Raw genomic sequence first — 24846 nt, forward strand, 5'->3', positions numbered from 1 at the left:
CTTCCCAGCTTGGGGAAGAGTTAATTCTTTCCCAAAGACCACAGTTGCCCTTGTCTTCTCAACCTGATTCAGAGACGCAATAAAATATGAAGCAAATTTATGGTCTGTTTCAAGCATTTTATTGCTGTATTTTTAAATTCATATATGCACATATAAGAACTATGATCTGTGAATAATTTGAAATACTATAGTGGAATGATACATTTTAGATAAAACATAATCATATCTTTATGTAATTGTCTCAGATTAAAATAAAAAAGAAAAATAGATTTCTAATGTGGACCAAACTGAAAAACTAATGACAGCCATAAACCACTAACCAACCATAAATTAACATCTTCATCAAATGCTAAAAATGGTATCAGTGGTTTTATAAAGCAATTATTATTTCTCCTTATAAGTTTTAGAATAAAGTTCATGGATGTTTAAAGGTTCCATTATTTACAAATGTTTCGCTGTCTTAAAGATTTTATATTTTATTAGCAGGATGGTTGCAACTCAAATCTGTTATGTTAATGGAGGTGTTTAGAGATGAGGATTTAGATTTAAACATAAAAATGCTTCATGACCCTACCTCATTTTATGCTTCTATTCTGCTTGGGCAATTGCCGCAAACATTGGTGCAAGGATTTCTCTGTTCAATATCCTTTATCTACTCTTGGAAAAGATAAGACAGACAGTACCTCATCATGAGAGAGACTCAGGTTATGTTCCACAATTAAAGCACCAAATTGTAACCTGTCTATTCAAGTAAGTAAGCCACATTTGCCATGCACTGCCTCTCTCTGTGGTGATAAGATGCCCTCCACCTGAGACTTCCATGAAATTAAATGACTTTCCTCACCAAGACTTCTCAGAAGCAGGAAGTGCCAAGGAGAAGGAAAGAACATCCATCTATTAAATGCCCGAGGTATCAGGAAGCCATGTCAGTTACCTGGATCTGCATAACTTTTTTTTTTTTTTTTTTTTTGAGAAGCATCAAGCATACACATCTTTCAAAACGTAAAGAGAGTAAAACCAAGTAAAATATGGACTTACTCAACAAAGTGAGTGCCTTTAAAAGTTTGGAAATTATTTTTTATGAAGAAAAAGCAAATTATTTGGAGTAGGGAGGATCTGGGTGGCACACATATTCAAATTATCTCTGCCACTCAGTTGTTATTTATAATATATCACTTTATAGGGTAATATAATCATCCTCAGAGGTAAGGATTAAATAAGATCTCCAACTTGTTAAGTCCTTGGACCACCCTTAGTTTAATTTTTTTGCAAGCATTGTTTAGCCCAAGGACTTTCTTCTTTAAAAATGAATACTGTTTTTATAACTTTTCTGTGAGTCTAAATTAGTTTTTAAAAAAGTTTAAAAAATGAATAAAAGAATACCTTATTGCAAAAGACAGAGAAGTACTACTACAGGCATACTTTTAGCTTCATGAAAATAATTCAAAAGTACTTTCAAGTACTTAAAGAATAAAAAATATATGTATACATTAAATATACATTTAATGTAAATGTAAATGTATATTTAAGAATGATACAAAGGCATTTATAAGACTAAACAGATAGTCTAGTTTTTAGAAGTAGTTATGAAGTGAAAGTACATTTCATTTAAACATTCATTTAAAATAGAAGACAAAAGCATTTATAAAAACTGGGTGATTTTTCAGGTATTATTGACATGCATTTTTGTTAAATATAAAGGTGACGCTTTAGAAGTAAAAGTTATAGGGAGTAAATGTTCTTTGAGAAACAAACAAAAAATCTCCAACTAATGTATACTCCATATTTATAAATTTTTAAAATTGACTCACTGACAAATCATTAGATAGATAATATATTTACCTGTTTTTCCCTATTCCTCTGTTCCTCCTATAATTACAAAATACTGAAGGGAAAATAAAATGTTTTACGAGTCTTTTTCTAAACACTTACCTTATGGTAAATGTATAGTATAGTATAGTCGTCAATATATCATGTCTCCTTTAAAAATTAAAAAAAAGAGTTGATAATGTAAACTGTACCTCAAATAATTAACAATAAACAATAGCAAACTAAAAAATTTCGGCATACCCATTAAGTAATTTTTTTTAAATCCAGCTATATCCTGAATAGCAGATGCACATGATCATGGCTAATTCCAGAAAATTTTGCACATTTTTTTAAACCCAACTGTATTTAGAGTAAAACCAAAACCAAAGATAATTATTACATCAATTGTCCATGGAATGATATAACTTATCCTAACTGTTAAGTAAATGATACTGAACTACTCTGTTTCAAATGACCAGGAGCACCTTCAGAGTCTACGGAGAGTTCCGATAGAATATGAGTGACTCGCAGAAGTATTTCTTAGAAAAGCCAAGTGTCCAGTGAAGTTCTGTATGCACAGTAATTGAATGAGCCAAGTTTCATTTTCATCAACAGCGGTCTGAATCATATGCTTTATTTACACTTTGCACTTCAGTTTTATGAAACAATAGAGTATTGTCCAAATATTCTTCAGCATCATTTATTATCTATGGCAAGGTGAAGAAATCTGCAGTTGACAACACATCTAGTGAAATCTCTGCCAATTTCTTGTTGTTCTTATACATGTCCCCCAAAGAATAAGAGTGATACTTAAGGATCATAGCCTAGCAAGGTAAGCCTGATGATTAAAATACACTTATTATAAAGGATTAGTCAATGATATTTCTTGGGTCTTTTGTCATTTTCTACATAACTAAGTTGCAATGTATTGAACAATATTCTGGATATAACAAATAAAACATCTGATCTTGTTTAAGGAAGAGTATCAGAAAATAAAAATATATGTATGTATGTGTAGGGGGAGGGGAGAGGAGGGGACGCAGGGGTATTAAGACAGCAACATTATCTCCAAATAATTTGCTACTTGTAATTGAATCTTCTGTCCCTAGTAGGGAAATAAAGAGACATAGTTATTCTTCTGTGCTTTAAAAGGTGATTTATTGAATTCTTGTTGTAAATAAAAGAACATTAAATATTAGATTTGCAAAGCACTTGCATTTCTCATCTAACATCTTTTTAAGAAAAATTTTATCTTCATAACTCCACACATATGCCATTTTAAAAGATAATATTAAACAAATAGTTCAGGACAACCATTTTTTATAATAGAGAGAACTCCTCTGCCTAAAAGATAGATGTAAAAACCTAAGTATTGCTCAATTGTCACCCATTTAAAATTGTGCACTGAAATTTCATGAATCAAATTTCCTTCTCTGGAAAGTATTAGAAACAAGATAAACATTTAAATTAAAAGTTCAAACATCAATGAACATTGATTTACATTAACACTATGAATTAGAGTAATAATTGCTTTAGATAAATATTAGAAGAAAGTTTTATGTAATCACTCATTATAATTTAAAATAATGCCACAGGGAATGTAATCTTGGCTTGCAAACTTCTTCTTAATTGAGTATGTGAAGATGAATACCTAATAATGCAGTACAAATAAATAATAGTTTGCAATGTTGGCAAATTTAACAGGCTAAAAAAGTGCACATTCTAAGGGCATATAATTCTTGTTTATATAATTATTGACCTATCTTATACTAAGATCAAAACCTAGACAATTTTTTAATTTTGGTGTCTGAAATTTGTTTTAAGATTCCACTGTTAAATTAGAAGATACCTAACAGGAAATATTACCCATTTATTTTTTTATGATAAAAATAAACCAAAGTAACCATGCAAATTTTCAGTATGGAAATTGCTTTGCGCTAGTCTTGTGACCCAAAACTTAAGGATAAAATGGAGAAGATGCGATGATGGTGCCAGTCAAAAAAGGCAGATAAACGTTCCCAAAAGGTTGCTCAACAGCACCCCTTCTTTAGTGATAAACAGCTTTTTCTTACTATCTTCAGAGCATTTAGTTTCTGCAGACTAAATGCTTCATTACTATTGTTGTTTGTTGTGAGGTTATAAAAAAATATCTTGGTTATTCATTTCCTTTAATTTGAAACTTAGGAGAGACCGTAAAATGAATAGAAGGATTAAAAAAAAAAAACTATTGTGGTAACATCTACAACAAAACATCTCCCCTTTTAACCATTTTCAAGTGTACAATTCAGGGTATTACATTCACAATATTGTGCTATCATCACCACCATTCATTACCATAACTTTTTGCCCCAAGTGGTAACTCATTAAGTAACACACCTGCCCCCCACCACCCTGGGCGGGTGTGTGTGTTATGATACATAAGGCATAGTTTTTTAAAAAATTTGGAGCCCTAATGATGATATTTGGTTTTGGTTATTTTCCCATATAATCACAATACCTGATGTATGCTTTTATTGTATGTAATTATGCACATAGTAACTTTTCATTACAGAAGACTACTTTGGAATGACTGATGGAAGGCTGGTAAGAACTAAGGAAAAAATTGGAATTTTAGGAAACTTTAAAGAAATAAATCTACCAATTGCAAGTACATTTATACTACTACTTTATAATTCATTATTATATGTGGTTTTACCTAATAAATTGTGTGTTTTGAAGGGGAAGGTTAACCCAATGTTTGGCATCACATCCAGAAGAGAGGAGATGCTTGATCAGTGTCTGGTTGAATAAATGAATAATGAATTAACTAATGATTAAAAAATAATCCCCTTTAACAAATACATAACAATGGTTTTTAAAAAGTACAACATTGTTAATGCAGCTTTTATATAAAAACTTACATTTGTATATTGCATTATACTATTTAAAATAAGTTCACACATATTAGTTTTTAATTCTCACAAGGACCCCTGATGTTGAAAAGTCTTATTATTTCTATTTTGCAAATGAGGAAAATAATGAGACCAGTTATGCCACAGCTAGAATCCATGCTTTTTAACTTATTTTTCCATGACATTTTTTTCTATTAGTAAACATTCTTTAGCTATTGGATTTAAACCTGTTCCAAAACCTCTCTCATTTCAAGTCTACTGCCCACTGCTTTTACATCATCTTTTCTCAACCATTTTATTCATTCCTACTTTCTATTCCAAATTCCTGTACACACTTCTCATTATAAACAAGCAGAAGTTAGAATGAAATAATTTCCCTCATTCTTTCTGGTATAACATGACCAAAGTGTACTACCAAGTTGAGTGTAAGAATATGGGGGTTTCCATGTCAGGCAATATGGTAGACTAGATGTCCTAATACAAAACGAATGAGGTATGGTTGGTGGCAGGCAGGAGAGGCACAAGCACCTGCTAATGTGTGTGCATGCATGCATGTGTGTGTGAAATCCAAGACCTCTGCACAAAGCAAGGAACGTCCAGAGGCAACATCCTCAGTAGATAAACTAGAAAGAGACCTTGCCCCACAAAGCAAGATTGTGAGTATACTTGTTTGTCTCAGCCTTGGCGCTAGGTGAAGAAGGAAAAAAATCAGAAAGCCACTCCTGTTTATTTCCATCATAGGGTTGCATTCTAGTTGATTTAGGGCTAGAACCCATACTACCTATAGGCCCCTTCCCAAAATATTCCAGCTGAAAATTTAATTTAAAGTGATCTGAGTTGGGTAGTGAAGTCAGCAATCAGACAAAAGCAAACACAAATTCTCTCTGTAGGAATGAAGTTTAAATCTGGCCCTTAAATAATTTCCAGAGATAAAATTCCAAAGAACATGGGCTCAGTGTGGAAAACACAAAAACATACACCACAAAAAAAAAAAAAAAAAAAAAAAAAAAAAAAAAAAAAAGCAAAGCAAAATAAAGTCATAGGGAAAGAAATCATTTTGAGGAAAAGTCAAAAGATACAAACAAACAGCAGAATCAGACTGGTAAAAGACTGATGATTTGGAAATACCAGATACGGAATATAAATATGTATGTTTAATGTATTTAAAGAAATAAAAGAGGATATTCAATGTATAACAAAGGAACAACTGACTATTAAAAATGACCAGGCAGATGTGAAGAACTAGATAGAATTCTCAAACTGAAACTGTAATCACTGAACTTCAGAAACTCAGTGGGGTGGGAAACCAGAAGGCAGACAAGTTGGCAGCTGGTTTCTTGATATTCTCAACCCTAGAAACACTGCAGAAGGTTGAGGGAAGTATGGATCTAAGGTTCCAATATGAAAAATTCAGAACCTCGTAGGAGAAAGAGGGTGTATTTGTTGGGGGGCAGAATTTGTGGGAGGTCACGTTGGGGAAGAGGCTCCAGTTCTGCCTCTGCATCTCCCTGCTGTGGAAACAGGTGCTAAAACGTCAAGACGGCTCCTTGACCACAGGAGCTACCTGGTTGAAAGATGCTCTAAGATATTCAGGGTTCTTCACCCTGGGACTCATCCTCCTTCTCTCTTTACTCTCCTGGGAGTAATACAAATAAAAGCCTGGATTTTCGCCCTTCCCACCAAAGTTATCGGTCAGGGCAGCTGTTTTTCCTTGGGGAACACGAGTGTACAATGCAAAATAATTAGACACCCGAGGAATAAAACTTGATGAAAGAGAGACATATGCCACCTGAAGCAGCATTGCTGGAAAGGCCACATCATCTCTGTAATTAAGATAGAGAAGGCAAAATATTTATTTGTACACATTATAGTGAAGTTGAAGAACATCAAATATTAAAACAAAATCCTAAAACCTTCTAGAAAGAAATACCAAGTTACCTAGCAAGGAAAGGGCATAAAACATACATTTGAGATCTCAAAAGCAACACTGGATAGAAGAAGAGAATGGGAAAGTATTTGTTAAGTAATCAAGGAAAAAAAAAAAAGGCTTTGAATCTAGAGTTTAATATCCAGCCATATTTTCATTTAAATGAGTAGGTAAGCAAAAATAATCTCAGGAATGTAATGTCTCAAAGTTTGAAACAAAAAGACCCATTACGAAAACAGCTTTGGAGGAAGTATTTAAATAATAAAAGAAACAAAGCCAGAAGATGCTGCAAAAGCTAGAAGGACTACTTAGTAAAACTCATTGCTCTCTGACAAAGAAAGAATTAAAGAAAGTTCTATATTGTTTAGAATTCTAGACAGTGTCTACAAACTCCTGCAATAAAGCAGGGAGGGGAAGAACAGTAAATTACTTGAAAACACTTGGCTTAGGGAGGTGTAACAAAGAACGATGAGCAAATAGCCATAAGTTAGATTAAGAACAATCACCATAAGAAAAAAAGAGAATATAACTTTTATATAAGCTAAAGAAAACTTAACCTATCCAATGGAAAGCTGGAAAGGAGAATAAAGAAACAGAAAAGTACAGTAAGTAGAAAATATGTGTCAATTGTTAGAAAGAAGTCCCAGTAAATGATCTATAATACCATAAAATTAATGAAAGTGAGTTAAATTTATGAAATTAAAATAATAAGACCCTCAAATTAGCATGTAAAAAATGATACATGAAATGGCTTATCTGTATGAATTATAAATAAAAGAATCCAAGGATAGAATAATAAAAAGATGGAAAAAGATATGTTAGCAATTATGCACCCAAAGAATTCTGGGGTTGTAATATTAATATCTGATAAAGACAGAATTAAAGACAGACAAATATCCTAAGGGACAAAAAGGAAGACTATATACTGTAAAAAGAAGCTCGGGAGCAAAGCAATGTTTCTACTATCAATGTACAAGCACTTAGAATATAACTTCAAAATACATAAAGTAACAATCGGCAGAGCTGTTGGGAGAAAGAATTTAGAAATCTTTAACACACATCTCTCTGAAATCTATATATTAAGCAGATAAAAGATAAACAGGGATACAGAAAATATGAATAATAAAATTAAAAAGCTCAAACTATTAAATGTATCTTAACTTCTATACTCCAGATTATAACAGTACAGTATAATTCACTTTATTTTAGAGCAAACATGAACTAATGATAAAAATTAATGAACCAGGACATGAAGGAAGTCTCAAGAAATTCCCCCAAATTAATATCACATAAATTATGCACTGACCGAAGTGAAATTAAGTTAGAAATGAATAACAAAAGGATAGATAAATCAGGTCTACAAACTCAATATTATGTAGCACAAAAACCCTGTGTTAGAAAGGTATATAGGCAAATCATAACATTCTTAGAAATAAAAGATATAACAATACTGCTTGTCAAAATTTGTGGGACAGAGGCAAAGCTGTGCTTGGAGAGAAATGTATAATTCTAAATACATTTATCAGGAAATAAGAAAGGATGAAAAAGCAAAAAGCTAAGGATTCAAATCAAGAAGTTGGAAAAAGGGCAATAGATCAAACCCAAAAGAACAAGAAAGCAACAATATAAAAGTAAAAATGAATGTTACATAGAACAATTATCATTATTATTAATACTAAAATTAAAATATGTTTTTGGAAAAATAACAGACAAAATTCTGCTAAGAATAATCAGGGGGACAAAAGAGTGAAAATGCAAATGAGTAAAATACAAAGTGAAAAAGGGAAAATAACCACAGACTAAATAGAGATTTAAAATGATATAGATTAGGAAGAATTTATACAAATAAATTAAAAAATCTAGATGCAATGGATATATTTCTGGAAAAATATGAAATGCCAACATTGGCATAAGAATAGATAGAAAATTTGAACATACCAATAAGCATTGAGTAAATTGAAATAGTCATTGACCCTTATCTCCCCCCCAAAGTCAAAGGCTCAGATGCTTTCACAGTTGAAGTTTAACAAACTTTCAAGAAGAAAGTTCTTTTCTATCTTGAACCATGGATTCCCAATCTACTTAAGGGCATTAAGGATTTTTAAAAAAATCCAATTTTATTTATGAATGTAACAGAAATATCCTAAACAAAATATTAAGGGTATTTTAATTAAAAGTTAATTAAATCCAACAATGAATTTTTAAAAAATTCATAATCAAGTAGGGTTTATGCCTGAAATGATATCTGAAAAAGTGGCTCAACATCAGAGAATCAAAGTAATTCTCTACACTAAGAGGCAAAAGAAGAATCATATAATTAACTCCACTGATGCAGAAAAAGTATGTTATAAAATTTTGCCTATTTATGATAAAAACTTTAGCAAACTAGGAATAGAAAGGGAACTCCCTAACTTGGTAAAGATTAAGCAACAATATGATGATACTATGAACAACTGATTGTATACTCTGGAGGATTGTATGTTATGTGAATATATGTCTCAATAAAATTGCATTTAAAAAAAAGATTAAGCAACAAAAATCTACAGCTACCATCATACTTAATGAAGAAACTTTTTCCATATTCCCTTAAGAGTTAGGACAAAACAAGGATGCTCCCTATACCTGGTTCTGTTCACACAGTCCTGGGGATTTTGTCTAATAATATACAGAAATAAAAAGGAAAAAAAAGGACAGAAATTGAAAAGGAGCCATTATTTGCAGATGATAAGATCAACTATATAGAAAACCAACAAAATCAAGTGATCTAAACCAATAAATAAGTTCATCATGGTTACCAGACCCAAGACCAACTTACAAAAATCAATAGCATTCCTCCACAACAACAAATACAAACCAGAAAATCTAACAGAGCATTGGATATAATTCAAAATAGCAACAAAACTACAAAATCTCTAGAAATTAATCTGACAAAGGATAATCAAAACCTCTATGAAGAGATTTTTAAAAGGACATACAATCTAAATAAATGGGGAAACACTGCAAGCTCTTGGATGGGGCATTCATTTTCCCCTAAATAATCTATAAAGTCAATGTAATCTCATTTGGGCATTTTTTTGGAGATACTTTATAAATAAGCCCAGAATTTGCATGGAAAATAAAGGTCCCTAAATTGTTTAGTCAACTTCTAGAAGGCAATGGTGGGAGTGCTTGCCTTAGCAGATTCTAAATCTTACCATGAAATCATAGTAAGAAAAACAATATAATACTGGTTAATCACTGAAAAATAGATCAAAGGAACTTAAGAGAGAGCTTGGATGTAGTATTACAAATGAATGGGAAAAGACAGACTATTCACTACATGATGCTATATAAAAGAGCTCACTATATAGAGAACAAAACGAAATGAAACAAATCTGAATATCTACATAACACCACATGTAAAGGCTTATACCAACTACAGTAAAGACTAAATGTGAAAGTTTAAGCTTATGATATTCATAAAAGATAACTTTGAAAAATGCCTTTGTGACCTGGCAGTGGCTAAAGGCTTATTAAACAACATCCCTAAAAACTAAGTCATAAGGTAGGTAGAAATAAGTAGAAATGGAAAAATTAACATATGGATAACAAACTGGGAGAAGATATCCGTATTGACTAAAACCAGCAAAGGGCTAGTATCTAAAATATTCAAGAAACTCCAGAAAATCAATAAGAAAAGATAAGAATACAATAAAAAGTAGGTTAAGGCATGTAGAGAAAATTCACAGAAAGGGAAAGCCAAAGACCTAAAATGCATATGAAGAGATGCTCAAATTCTTTAAGTCATTAGAGTAATGTGATGTAAAAGGAAATATTGTCTCCTACCTATCAGAGTAGCCAACTGTGGAAAGCTGGGTAATGCCGAGTACAGCAGGTACATGAGAAACAGGAACCTCTCACACTTCTTGTCAAAGAAGACACTGGTGCCAGCATTCTGTTACTGAACTGGCAAAAGTTAGGCAATTAAGTATAAGTATACCCCTGCCCAGCAATTCTACTCCCAGGTAGGTATCCCAGAGAAATTTCCAGAGTTCCGTAAGGCAGCATGAATGAGGATGTTCAGAAGCAATTCAAAAGTCCATCATTGGGTGAATAGATCATGAAAACATAGTGGGAGCACATTATGGAATATTATGCAGCAGTAAGACATAATTGATTAAACATATCTAAAGCAACATGGATAAATCTTTAAAAACATAGAGCTTAGAAAATAAAATTAAGGACATGATTGATAGAAAATAAATTTGTGTGAATTAAACACATGCACACCTAAGGTAGCACATGCCTTATTAAAAACACATGCAGATAAAGAGATTTACATCAAACTCATTAGAATGGTTGCCTATGGTTGGAAGGTACCTGGTTGGGGAGATTGGGGGTAAAATGGAATTAGTAACTAAAACCTGAGGGGCCTTGCTTGGACCAATGATAACTGTGTGACATGAACTAAGAAGTCTAAGGAGTATGATTACTCAACCCTCTGAACCAGAGGTTAAAATATAAAGAAGGAAGAAAGAAACTCAGTGGATGAGTTAAGAGTGGGTCAGACACAGTACTGAGAATAACTGGAAGAGAGATCTACAGAATTGCCTAGAATTTAAGTTTATGACACAATGAGATAGGTGATATGGGGGAAATAAATTAAAGAACATGGGATAGAGACAGGGAAGAAAGGTAATATCCAAAGAGATAATAGCTAAGAATATTCTATGTATGATGAATGACTCCCATTCTTGGATTCAAGAAGCCTGATGTGATACATGGAAACTATTCTTCTCTGCTCATAAACAGTAGGGAAACCTCCGGACATTAAAGACAAAGAGAACATGGTAAAGCAGTCAGAAAGAAGAGGCAGATTACCTACTAAGGAGTAATTACATTGACTAAGGACTAAATTCTCAATAACAACAATGGGAGTCTGAAGAACACGTAAGATCTTCAAAATGCTGTGAGGAAACAACTGCCAACCTGGGCTTGTATACCCAAAAAAACCATCTTTCCAGAACAAGGACAAAAATAAAGACATCCCAATCAAACAAAAACAGAGGTTATACTGGCAGATCTTCAGAAAGGAACTTTCAGAGGATGTGCTTCAGGAAGGAGAAAAAAAAGCTAGAAAATCTTATTTACTTATTAAGTATGTGAAATAATTATATAATATTATATTTTAAAAGTTAATTTCCTTTTTAAAAAATTGCCAGTCTGAATTATAATAAGTTGAAATTAAAGGAGTCTGAATTAGTTGGGTTTTATTATACATAATTTTATCTCTTCCTTGCCTGTTAATATATAGCATCATTATGTCGGATGCAAGCCAATCACTTGGTAAATCTAATATAAGAAATCTTTGAATCATTGGCACAATGCTATATCATCATATTAAATTACACTGTATTACATAATGTTGCAATTCAAAGTAATACAAATAAACTCCAAGACCAAAAAGTGAGATGTCAAAAACCAAATTCAGTTTCTCAGTTTGCATTAGTGGAAGCATTAAGGAAAGGGTTTCCTGCAATATTGGCATGAAACCCTTATAATCTGCACTAATGCTACAATCAGTGCTATAATGATTTCAACATTTGCTCTTACAATAAACCTAGCACTAGTGTCTAGAGCAACTGCTGAATATATATTGGGTTTTGTGTTTTCTTATATAATAAATTTTATCAGTATCTAAGTTGAATATGAGAGGTGTTATACAACAAGAAATTTTGTTCTACCGAGCCATAGTATTCAAAGTAATAAAGAGCATTTATGGATGATTAAATATTAAGTGAAGTTGAAGCATTTAATCTTCTGCAAAACTCATTTAATGCAAACATACCCTGGCAATATAGATACTATTGATATTGTACTTGGAAGGAACATTTTTATCCAATGCGTCTCCTGGAAATTAAATTTCCTTCTCTGAGAATTGGGAATTTGTTAGACTGTGTCCGTTTCCAGCACAAATTTCCAGTACATAAGTGTATTTTCAAATATTATAGAAGAATTTGAATGACTTAAAAATTCCACAGAGCCAAATCAGCTGTGAAGGTACATTTACTCTGACAGGTGAAAATCCCAGGGAGTAGAAACTAAAAAGAGCTATTTTAAGCTTTTCATTATGCTGATTTTGATGTCTAGTTTCATTCCACCATCCTGTTTTATTTTATGATGTACTTTGTGATCAAGTATAAACTAGAGTGATCTCAGATCAAATTGAAATTGGCATTTTAAAAACAAACAGACAAACAAAAAAGCAATTACATTTGCAGAAATTAAAAACAAATAGATGAACTGAGGATATTTAGGTTAGTTTTGATAGATTCCTTTTCTTTCCTTTTAACTTCCTTAAGATTTTACCTTGTACCTAAATAAAACATCAGAATTTGGATACTGAATCCCAAACAACATGCGGCTGAAGCTTAGCTCTATAGGTTTATCGTCAATTATTTCTAAATCACAGTAAGTTAAAAGGGCAGCCAAAAATTGCTTCATTTCAGAAACTGCCAAAAATCGGCCTGGACATTTGGTGATTCCAGATCCAAATGGCATTAGGTAATGGTTGAGCTTTTTCCCTCTTTTGAAAAAGGTGGTTTTCTTCTTACCATCTTCTACGAAACGATCAAATTTAAACTCCTGTAAAGAAGAACAGGGAGTGTGAAATTTTAAAAATTTACATGAAATAGTTTGAGTTCAGTTCCACAGATTTTGCCAGCTCTTCCTACCTGTCTTAAAAAGACTCCTTTTAATCCAGCAAATACCAGAAAGAAAAACTTGACATAGTGCCAATGACGTATGACTTTTCAAAAAAGACTCAAATGTTATAGGAAATTACTTTCCCCATATCAAAATAAAATCCAAATACCTATCACTTTCCTTCCCTAATCATCTTTCTTACACTAAGCTTCTCAAGTACAGGAAGAACTTATCTCCATTTCTGCTCTGCTACAGATTGAATTGTGCCTTCCACAAAATTACCTTCAAGTCCCAACCTCCAGGTCCCAATGGATGAGAGCTATAAGTTTAGGGTTCAATTCCTATGTTTGGATTAAATATAAAATATTACAATTCAGATAAAGCACTAGAGAGGAGGGGACTGAGTTTCCTCTATGAAAGTTCTATTAGAATGAACTCTCTTAGGGGTAACTCTGGGGTGGCAGGTGCTGCTGATCTGTTTTCATAAATAAGTTCCATTATTTGTTACAGAAAAAGATGGGGCTCAGTTACCTAGGGTGTTTGGGCCCCATCTCAATTTTGCTTTGGGGCAAAGGGTTATGGTTCAGGCCTCGCTTGAGTTTCTGAGAGGAGACTGAGTGACCTTATTTCAGCCCATGGTGAATTAAACCATTGATTCAATTAACGAACGTGGTATGCTTGAAAACTACCAAATATTGCCTGTACTGGGTGCTCCATTAGCATCAGACCTGCTTGGCACAAGACTCTGGTATGAAATACAGGAAGTCAAATGCAAAGAAACAGGTCAGATCCGAAGCATTTCAGGTCATGGAGAAAACCCCACAATAGGTGGATAGATTCTGAGTTCATTACAAATGGCCTAATTTTCTCACTTGACGTCAATTTTGTTAATAGCAACAAATTGTTTCCTTTAACAGTATTGGTTTTATTCTCATTTACCTAGGATACTTATTGTGAGACGTATTCAAGCTTAGAAAATACACTTTGGGTAATTTTTATTCTCCTTCAACTTGCAAGATGATGCAATCAGAATGGCCAAATCAATCTGCATTTTTGTAACTGTTTAATTCATGACAACTAATTCTTGAGCCTTTTGGAGCACGAGTGTCTTTTACCACAGACAGTTCTGGGAATGTATCTTCAAAGGATGTAACCAGAGCTAAACTAAAAACAAGGATACTGTTCTGGTTTGCTAATGCTGCCAGAATTTAAAATGCCAGAAATGGATTGACTTTTATAAAGGGGGTTTATTTGGTTACAAAGCTACAGTCTTAAGGCCATAAAGCGTCCAAGCTAAGGCATCAACAATTGGATACTTTCACTGAAGGATGGCCAATGGCGTCCAAAAACCTCTGTTAGCTGGGAAGGCACGTGGCTGGTGTCTGCTTGCTCCCAGGTTGTATTTCAAAATGGCGTTCTCCAAAATGTTGCTCTTGGGGTGTTTCGTCCTCTCTTAGCTGCAGCTCCTCTTCAAAATGTCACTCTCAGTTGCTCTGAGGTCCTCGGTCTGTGAACTCCTTTATATGACTCCAGTGATCCAATTAGCCCCACCCTGAATGGGCGGGGTAACACCTCCATGGAAATTATCCAATCAAACGTTTCACTCACAGTTGATTGAGTCACATCTCCATGGAAACCCTCAAAGAATTCCAATCTAATCAACACTAATACATCTGCCCCCACAAAATTGCATCAAAGATAATGGCATTTTGGGGGAAGTAATACATTCATACTGGCACAAACACCCTTTGTTGACATACATGTCATTACTGGAGATAGACTTACTAGAGGGCTGCCCTGGTGAACCTTTCCCTCCAGGGTGGGGGCAGGCCTGTCTGCCTTACTTCCTCCTCCTCGCTGGCCAACCCAAGAAGACCAGCATGCTCCCCAGCACAGAATACTCCTGTGAAATGATTTGTGAGAAAAAGGTCTTACCCTACCCCTACTGCTTCAACTGAAAAATGCAAAGAGTGCTTAGTTTGGGTTACAATTTCATAATTTCCTCATATAAATAAGCCGGAACCTCTCTTGGCTTTCGTGTTCTTTGTGGAAACTTTTTCTCTGAAAGGCCAAAGTGATAAATGCACACTGCACAAGTGCTCCCTCATCCCCAAGACCTTCTGTTGGCGTTTACATTCAATTCTCTCAAATTTCAGTCAGGAATGTCACTCCTCTAATTTTCCATCCATCTTCTACTCAATTGCCTCATAATACCTGTATTAGCATTGCCTGTTTAGTTGTTTATTTTATGAAACAAGTAGGGGAGAGGCCAAGTTCTTTCCTCTGTAACTGCCAGCAAGCTCAAAGGGCATGTGGGCAGAAATATATTTTTGAGTTAAAATTTGTTGTCAGTTTGTTTCATTGCCAGAAAGGACATGGAGAACCTGAGCAGCTGCTGAAGTCAGGGCACATGGTGACTGCCAGTCTGGTTTTAGCCAAAAAGGGAAGGGGCATAACATTAGTCCCACCTTGAGATTTTGGGGTCACAGTGATGTAAAGCAAGAGGTCAAGAAGTTCAAGATGTACACATTCGTTTGGAACAATTTAAACATGGATTCTTCATGCCAACTTAAACACTTTTTAAAGTAACCATAATACTTGGTGCTTAAATGAACAAATAAGCAAGAATAAAGTATATGTTAAAAGAAATCTTGAAGACTGCTTAGATATGGAAGGAATAAATAAACATGTAGAGAATGGGAGAAATTGAATATTCAGTATTTACAAATAATAGAAAATGGCATAATATTGAAGTGCTTTAAATCTAGATTGGAATTTGCTGGATTGAGAATGAGTTTTGATACAAGTGATTGAGGAAGACTGCATAACATCCTAATTTGTGTTTTCCAAATATTATGTTTTGTTTAGTCCAACAGATTCTTTTTTTGAGTAATTCCTCTATGTGAGGCATTGAAGTTATGAAGGAATAGAACATGGTGTAGCAGATCATGTCTTGTACCCACTCAATTTATAATTTGGGGAATATAAATGTGACTTAGACAAAAAATATGACTTTCTAGAAATAAAAACTGGTAACTTTTTGAATACATGATTAAGGCTGACTGTTTCAGCTGGTTTGGCCCACCTGGGGGCTAGATGACACAGTAGAAAAGTCCCTTTTTATCTCCATGATTTGGGTTCCAATCAAGGATGTGCTGCAATCCTTTGTACCGGCTCGTGAGAGTGCACATCTCTTCTAACTCTGTGTCCCATGTCACATTGGAGGTTTACACCATGAAAATTGACAGAGGTTACAAATCAGGACTTTTCTTCTCAGATGGCTGGTTCACCAGCTCACCACTGGTTCTGATACGCAGGTATTAAGTTTCAATTTAATGGCATAGCAGAAACCCCTCAATATCAAGTGTCTGGTTTGGAGAACATAGCCATGGGACAAGGCCACCGAGTCCCTAAACTAAGGGCAGGAGACATGATACATTTATCTCTGCCTCACCCACGAGGCCCGTCAGAGCACTTTTGGCCAATCGATGCTCAGTACATGCTTGTTTCCTTGAAGTAAACTGGTGGCACAATTTCTCATTTAGTTTGGGATACAGACAAAAATTCTACTTCCTCATTGCTCATGACTAGGATATTCTAAAGACAGTGATAATAATCAAAATGATATTGATACCACAACTTATATAGTGATTTAGGATTTTTTTGAAGGGCTTTCAAATCCATTTATCATTTTATAGTCCCAACAAATTTGAGAAATGGATGGTGCAGACTTGCATAAAAAGGCTTTTAATTCATGTTCAGAGCTCTGTTTTGTTTTTTTTTTAATTTGACTTAGACATTTTATCTTCTATGTGACTTCTTTTCATTATTTTAAACTTTTTATTTTGAAATATTTTCAAACTTACAGGGGACTTAAAAATTAATACAAATTGCATACAGAGAACTCAAACATACCTCTATTCCCCCGGATATCCAGATCCACCCATTTTAACATTTTGCCACATTTGCATATATTCATTCTATCTGTCTATCTATCTGTCTATCCATCTATCTGAACACTTGAGTGTAGGTTTATACCTCATGTTCCTTGAACATGTAACACTGCCATGTATGTTTCCTAAGAACAAGGAATATTCACTTACGTAACTACCTTAAGTGCAGTTATCAAGTTCAAGAAATTTAACATGGATATAAAACTTTCAATCTATATGCCATTTTTTTTCACACAACCCAGTACTGTCCCTTTGGATCTTTTCTGCTCCCTTGCTAGATCCCATCCAGGATCATGTATTGCATTTAATTGTTATTATCCCTTTAGTTGCTCTTTCTTCTTCTTTTTTAATGATGGGAACATACACGCAACATAAACTTTTCCATTTTAACCACTCTCAAGCTTAACATTTAATGTGTATCACATGTAGAATATTGCGGTACTCTCACCACCTCCCACTGTACAATTTTCCCATCTTCCCAGACAGAAACCATATACCCATTATGATTAATTCCCCATTCTTCCTTTCCCTTGCCTCTGACAACATATACTTGAATTTCTGTCTCTATGAACTCACATATTATCCAATATTTTCTTTGTAGTTCCAATGAGGCTTAAATCAAACATCCTAAATGTGTAACAATCTCATTTGCTTTGACATAAACCTAACTTCAATAGTATATACAAACTATGTTCCTGTACGCCCCTCTGCAATCCTGTCTTTATGTGGTTCTTGTCCCAAATTACATGTTTATACACTGTGAGGCCACCACCTCTGGTTTATCATTACACTTTGTGCATTTGCCTTTTAGATTCTGTAGGAAGTAAAAAGCCGAGTTGCAAACCAAAAATACAATAGTACTGGCATTTATATTTACCCATGTCGTTAGCCTCATTGGGTCTTTATTTCTTTATGCTGCCTTAATCTATTATCTATTGTCATTTCCTTTCAACCTGCAAAACTCTGTTTAGCATCTCTTTTGGGCCAGTCTAGTGGTGATAAACTCTCCCAACTTTTGTTTATCTGGGAGTGTCTTAGCGTCTCCTTCATTTTTGAAAGACAGTATTGCCAGATATAGAATCTTTTGTTGGCAATTTTTTACTTTCAGCACTTTCAATATGTCATATCACTGCCTTCTTGCCTCCATGATTTCCGATGAGAAATCAGCATTTAATTTTATTGAGGCGTCCTTGTATGTGACATGTTGCTTCTCTCTTGTGGCTTTCAGAATTCTCTCTTTACCTTTGGCATTCAACAGTTAGATTATAATCTGTCAATATATCAAAAATGACAGTTTGATTATAATTGTTTGTCTATTAGGGTTTATTCTGTTTGGAGTTTTTTGAGCATCTTGGGTATATATATTCATGTGTTTCATTAAATTCAGAAGTTTTCATCCATTATTTCTTTGAATATTCTCTCTGCTCCTTTCTCTCTTTCTTCTGGGATTTCCACAAAGCACGTATTGGTTTGCTTGATGGTGTACCACAAGTACCTCAGGCTTGGCTCTGTTCACTTTTTTTTTTTTTAATTAAATTCAGTTTTATTGAAATACATTCACACACCATACAATCATCCATGGTATACAATCCACTGTCCACAGTATGATAACATAGTTATGCGTTCATCACCACAATCTATCTCTGAACATTTTCCTTACATCAGAAGGAACCAGAACAAGAATAAAAAATAAAAGTGAAAAAAAAAACACCCAAATCATCCCCCCATCCCACCCCATTTGTCCTTTAGTTTTTATCCCCATTTTTCTACTCATCCATACACTAGATAAAGGGGGTGTGACCCACAAGGTCTTCATAATCACACTGTCATCCCTTGTAATCTACATTATTATATAATTGTCTTTAGGAGTCCAGACTGCTGGGTTGGAGGTTAGTAGTTTCAGGTATTTACTTCCAGCTATTCCAATACATTAAAACCTAAGAGGTGTTATCTATATAGTGCATAAGAATGTCCATCAGAGTGACCTCTTGACTCCATTTGAAATCTCTCAGCCACTGAAACTATTTCGTCTCATTTTGCATCCCCCTTTTGGTCAAGAAGATACTCTCAGTCCCACAATGCCAGGTCCTCATTCATCCCCGGGAGTCATATTCTGCATTGCCAGGGAGATTTACAACCCTGGGAATCGGGTCCCACATGGGGGGAGGGCAGCAAGTTCACCTGTCGAGATGGCTCAGTTAGAGAGAGAGAGGGCCACATCTGAGCAACAAAGAGGTACTCAGGGGGAGACTCTTAGGCACCATTACATGCAAGTTTAGACTCTCCTTTGTGGTAATGAGCTTCATAAGGGCAAGTCCCATGCTCAAGGGCTCAGCACATCAAACTGCCAGTCCCAATGTTTGTGACAACATCAACACCAGTCCAGGTGAGGATGTCCAACACATCCACACCTTCCCCCAGATCCTCGGGGCTGGGGAGGGGGAGGCTGTAAATATATTTTTTATTATCTGCCCAAATTACTCTGGGATGTGTCACTATTTCACTCCAGCCTATACTGACCTACCGTATCTCACTTCCTATTCAAAGTTCCATGCAATTGTGGTGTTTGAACAAATCAACTGTAGAGTTGTACCGTTTAGAAAATTTAGATCCTGTACCAAATAGATAACTATTCCCTTGGTCTCATATGGAAGTTGAAGTTTTAAAACACAATCAGTTTCAACCTTTACCCTTTGGCCTGGCTTGCCCTGGTCTTAACCAGACCTGCTTTATTCATATCACTAATTGAAGTCTGGGCTCTTTTTCAGCTTTTTTATTTGTTTTTTTTTTTGACAGTGGCTGTATGCACTAATACTGACACTCATATCTGCTGAGCTCTAGCTCTGAGTTTCAGGTGTCTCAGAGATATGCATTGTTCCAGAGACCAATCAGGTTATACGCTAGGGGATCAGCATCTCAAAGTTTAGAGACAGGCCTTACAATTCAGGGATAGAGTTAACTGCTGTAAAAGCTTACAATCTAGGGACTATTACAATTATTATGTCCATGTTAGGCTATGTTCTAAGATTCAATTCTGAGTTTACACACTGTAGTTAGTCCATATTGGTGAGGCATCATCCCTCTCACCATGTTTTCTCCAACACTTTTACTCCTATATATATATTTTCCTACAATTTTATAGAGTTATATTCACATACCATATATTTATCCACAGTGCACAATCAGTTGTTCACGGTATCATCATAAAGTTGTACATTTATCACCACAATCAGCACTTGAACATACTGATTACTACAAGAAAAATTGTTTTTTTTTTTTAGCAATAAGAAAAAAATGATAAAAAGAAAAATAACATGTCATACAATACAATATACTAGTAAGGACAGCAAATAACACCACTACCAAGAATCCCATATTATTCCCCTATATCCCCCTCTCATATACATTTAGCATTGGCATATTGCCTTTGTTACATTTAATGGAGGTATATTACAATGTTACTGTTGACCATAGACTCCAGTTTGCTTTGATTATGTTTTTTCCTGAATACCATCCCCTTTTCAAATTTCTACATGGTTGACATTCATTTGCTTTCCCACATGCAAAAACATTTTTATATTTGTATATTTAGTAGGCTCTGTTCACTTTTCCTCAGTTTTTCTTCTTTCTTCTCCTCAGACTGGATGAGTTCAGTGGTCTTATCTTCAAGTTTTCTGATGCTTTCTTCTTCCAGCTCCAATCTGCTATAGAACCCCTCTATGGAATTTTTAATTTCTATTACTATGGTCTTCAGCTCTGTTTGGTTCCTTTTCACTATTCCCATTTTGCAATTGACATTCTCTTTCTGTTCATCTGTGCTCTCCTGGTTTCTTTTAGTTCTTTCTCCATGTTTTCCTTTAGCTCTTTGAGCACATTAGGACCACTTTTAAACAATCTTTGTCTGGTATGTCACAGGTCTGGTCCTGCTCATTGATGCTTTCTAATGCTTAATCTTCTCCTTTGCCTGGACCAAGACATCCAGTTCCTTTGTATGTTTTTTAACTTCTTTGTTGAAAGCTTGTCGTTTTGATATTTTAATGTGTTATTGCTGGAATTTAGAGTCTGAAGCATTTAGTCCTTATGCTTGTATCCAGCTAGTGCTACAATAGAGCGTTCCTTGAATACCAAGAGCTAATTAAAGAAAAAAAAAAAGGGAAAAAAGAAAACAATGCTCCCAGTCCTTGCAGACTGACCTGTGTAGTGCTCCTACAGGAATTATTTGGAGAATAGCTCCAAGCCAAAGTGTAGGGACCTCCCTGATCCTTTGGGCATGCACTTGTGGCCCTAGGAATTCCCCCATTTACACGGATACCAATGTTCTCTCTTCCCTAGGAAACAGTTTCCTCATAGTCCTGGATAGTGCTTTGTGTGTCCTATAGCCATCAATCTCTTGCCCTGGGCATCTACTTGACTGTTCTCCCACAGAGCTCAGTGAGCTGATTTCTACACGCAGGGCAAGTTCTGGGATGGTGAGTCCCTCAGGCCACCACCAGACACACTGGGCTAGAAATAAACACTCCTAGTATTAATATGCACAAGGGTTACTCTGCAAACTCTGGAACAGGGACCATGGATCTGCACTGAGAAGAGAGAAGAAGGGAGAGGACAGATGGGGAATCAAAACATAAGTGGCCTTTTACTTGAATCTGTGCTTGCCCTGATACTGAAGTCCTTCAAGTATTTTCTGGAGCTTTGAGAAAGATGTTTCTGCCAGTTCTTGCTGGTTGTCCAAACTTCTGTGGGGTGGTGGTGTCCCATGTTGATCAGGGCAGGGCCCTCAAGATGAGAGCTTCTGGGGATACTGTGAGGGCATGGTAATTATTCTGGGGTTTCCCTGTGTTTCCTTACCTTAGGAGGCTACACGGATAGGATAATGTGTTACCATCTTAAGTGTTTGTTAATTCTTCCCCATAGTCCAACAGTGTTATCATAGCCTCTTTTCTCCTTTAGCACCTTTTATCATAGAAAAACCAACCAATAAATGTGATTTTCTCCATAACTCTAATTCTGGACACTGCATTTTGGCAGAAAACAAACCATCAGCATTTATAGCCAATCGCATGAATTCTGGCTGATAGTAGACCTAAATTTGGGAGAGCTTTCAGAAAAAAATTTAAAAAGCTACCCACTCCTAGTTAACTAACAGATCATCTAGACTTTCTCAGATATAGATTGCCTGTATTATATTTATACTTATAAAGAGAGGAAGGAAGAATTTAGAAGAGGTATTTTCTTTGCTTTCTCTCATTGTTTTAGACTGGAGCCATATTATATTGGTAGCCTAAAGACCCAATTAGGCCCCCAAACACCACACAGTTTTAAAATTTAAAAAAATCCCAATATTTAAAAATTAGAAACTTCACCTGGAAATCTGTTTTTTTCTTTTTTTCAAAATCACAATGCTTGCAAGAAATGGCCCAAGGATCCCATTTCGATGTGTCCTGGGCTCACCTTTCACGATGGACCTTCCAGTTCCTGATCATGTTGATATATCTATACACAAGTTACTTCATCTACTTGATCTATTTAGGCTCAGTACATATTTAAATGTGCAACAACCTAATTTAAAATTTTAACTGGAGTGTATTTTCACTTTCAGTCCATCCATCCATCCAAACATCCCCTTATTCATCCAGGATACAGCCCACCTCCTGTGTACTGGGCACTGAGAACACAGAGATGGAGAGAGCATGGCCTTTCTCCTTCCGGAGCACAGACAGGAAAACAAGTGACTGCAAAATGCCATGTGGCAGACGCCAGGACGGAGGCCCTAGAAGCCACCAAATGGGGAGGGGCAAACTTTCTGAGGAACAAAATGGGAATCAGGGATATCATCCAAGAAGAGGTGATTGCGATGATTCTTGAGGAGTAATTTGGAGCTTGCTAGATGATGAGTAAGGAAAGACATTTCAGGAAGAGAGAGACTAGTGTGTCAAGGCCTTGACGTGTGAAGGAAAACTATGGCGTATTAAAATATTCTAGAGTCTCTTGGGACTCCAAACATTCTGAAACCATGCCTCGTTGGGTTAGGAGAGCCTATTTTCTACTGAATCTTTATGTTCTCCAAGAATAGCTCACCTATATCCAGAGTTAGTCTTCTTCACATTTTTGGCCTACCAGCTATTGTGTATTTTCTACGTCTAAGGCCTGGTATGCCCATTCAAGCTCTGCAGGGTACAAAAGACCAGCAGTGACAAATAGGAGTTTCGGATGAGTTCCTGGGTCAGGGCTCCAAGGAATGGCCAAGGAAGAATTTTCTTCTCTGCTATTTGTACCTAGCGTTTGGAGGTGGGCATCTGTTCCATGAGCATCTACTTATAACATCCAAAGTTGTTAAGAAAAGGAACAAATCCATATGCCTGCCAGTAGTAGGGATTTAATCAATGTTTACTGAATGAATGATTATATTCCTTGCCAAATCACATAAAAGTGGTTCTGAACAATATCATTTGTTCTGGGCCAGGAATTAATAACATTCCACAACCAATTTCTAGAAAACGATACCATGGCAAAAAAATTTTGCTAGTTAATTTTAACATTAGTCAGGAATAATGGGCTAATATTAAATCTTGTAAATAATAGCATTTTCATTAACTCAACTTAGAGCTACCTTACTGATGCTAAATCAATATTCACAATATTCTTCTACAGATTTAGGACAAGGCAAACCCTTCTGATTGCTTTTAAGGTTGGTTGATTAATTATGTAAAGTTGGGACACTGCTATTTAGTATTCCAGAGGGAAAAATATATAAATTAGCACACTTCCGATTTTTAACTTTGATTTTGTAATTCCTTGAGGTCTAAATCTATGTCTTTTCCATCATTGGGATGGGCCAAGGAGGGAAGCAGAAGGAAAGTCCAAAGAACACTGCCACAAACACAATGGCCACTTGGTAAATATTGATTGAGAATTTGTTGATAACTAATGTTGGTTTGACTATCATACCAGGATATGAATATATTAATCTTAATCACTAGTGGAATAATAACATAATGAAAATAAGTAGGAATTAACTTAAAAATTATAAATCATAAAATTATGTCAAATAGTCATTCATTTAGCCCTTTCTAATGAATGTCTATCTATGTGTGAAATTTTTGCTAGTTACAGGTGTGGAGATAAAGCCTGTTCTCTGTGGACAATTCATTCATCCACTCACTAATATTCTACAATTTACTAGCATTGTCCACAGAATGCCTCTTCTGAAAAATATATGCACATTACCCCCCTTAAAAATGTTTGCTTCTGCTGAGGAAATAAATGCAATTTATCTCATTGTATTTGAAGTCTGTCCTCTACTTAATATTTTTGAAAACTGAACAATATTCGAATGCAACCTGGCTGCAAAACACTGACCTGCTGACATTAGTTTAAAAGTAGTTCAGCTACATACTGCTCAAAAAGAGCACAGAAGTTTCCCCTTGAAAAACAGCATTTTATATACAGAAACCACTGTAGCAGTAACAGGACTTCATGCAAAGCGCAGCCACAGAATATGACTGCATTTGATTTGCATGCAGGTGGTGAACCTCTGAAGTGGTATTAAAGGATGAGCCAGGGTGGATTAATTTCCAGGCTT

At 35.2% G+C, this 24846-nt stretch overlaps 1 protein-coding gene across 1 annotated transcript in view; it reads right to left on the reverse strand.

Moving 5' to 3' along the window:
* Positions 1 to 5728: 5728 nt before the first annotated feature.
* The window catches only part of LOC119509066 (cytochrome P450 7B1), a 187788-nt gene continuing 168670 nt past the window's right edge, over positions 5729 to 24846 (reverse strand). The window contains exon 6 of the mRNA XM_037802900.1: positions 5729 to 13251. Coding sequence (XP_037658828.1) covers positions 12964 to 13251 — 288 coding nt within the window. The 3' untranslated portion in view covers positions 5729 to 12963. The remainder of the gene's footprint in view (positions 13252 to 24846) is intronic.

This window comes from Choloepus didactylus, chromosome 14 (genome assembly GCF_015220235.1).
Source record: "Choloepus didactylus isolate mChoDid1 chromosome 14, mChoDid1.pri, whole genome shotgun sequence".
Taxonomy (NCBI): Eukaryota; Metazoa; Chordata; class Mammalia; order Pilosa; family Megalonychidae; genus Choloepus; species Choloepus didactylus.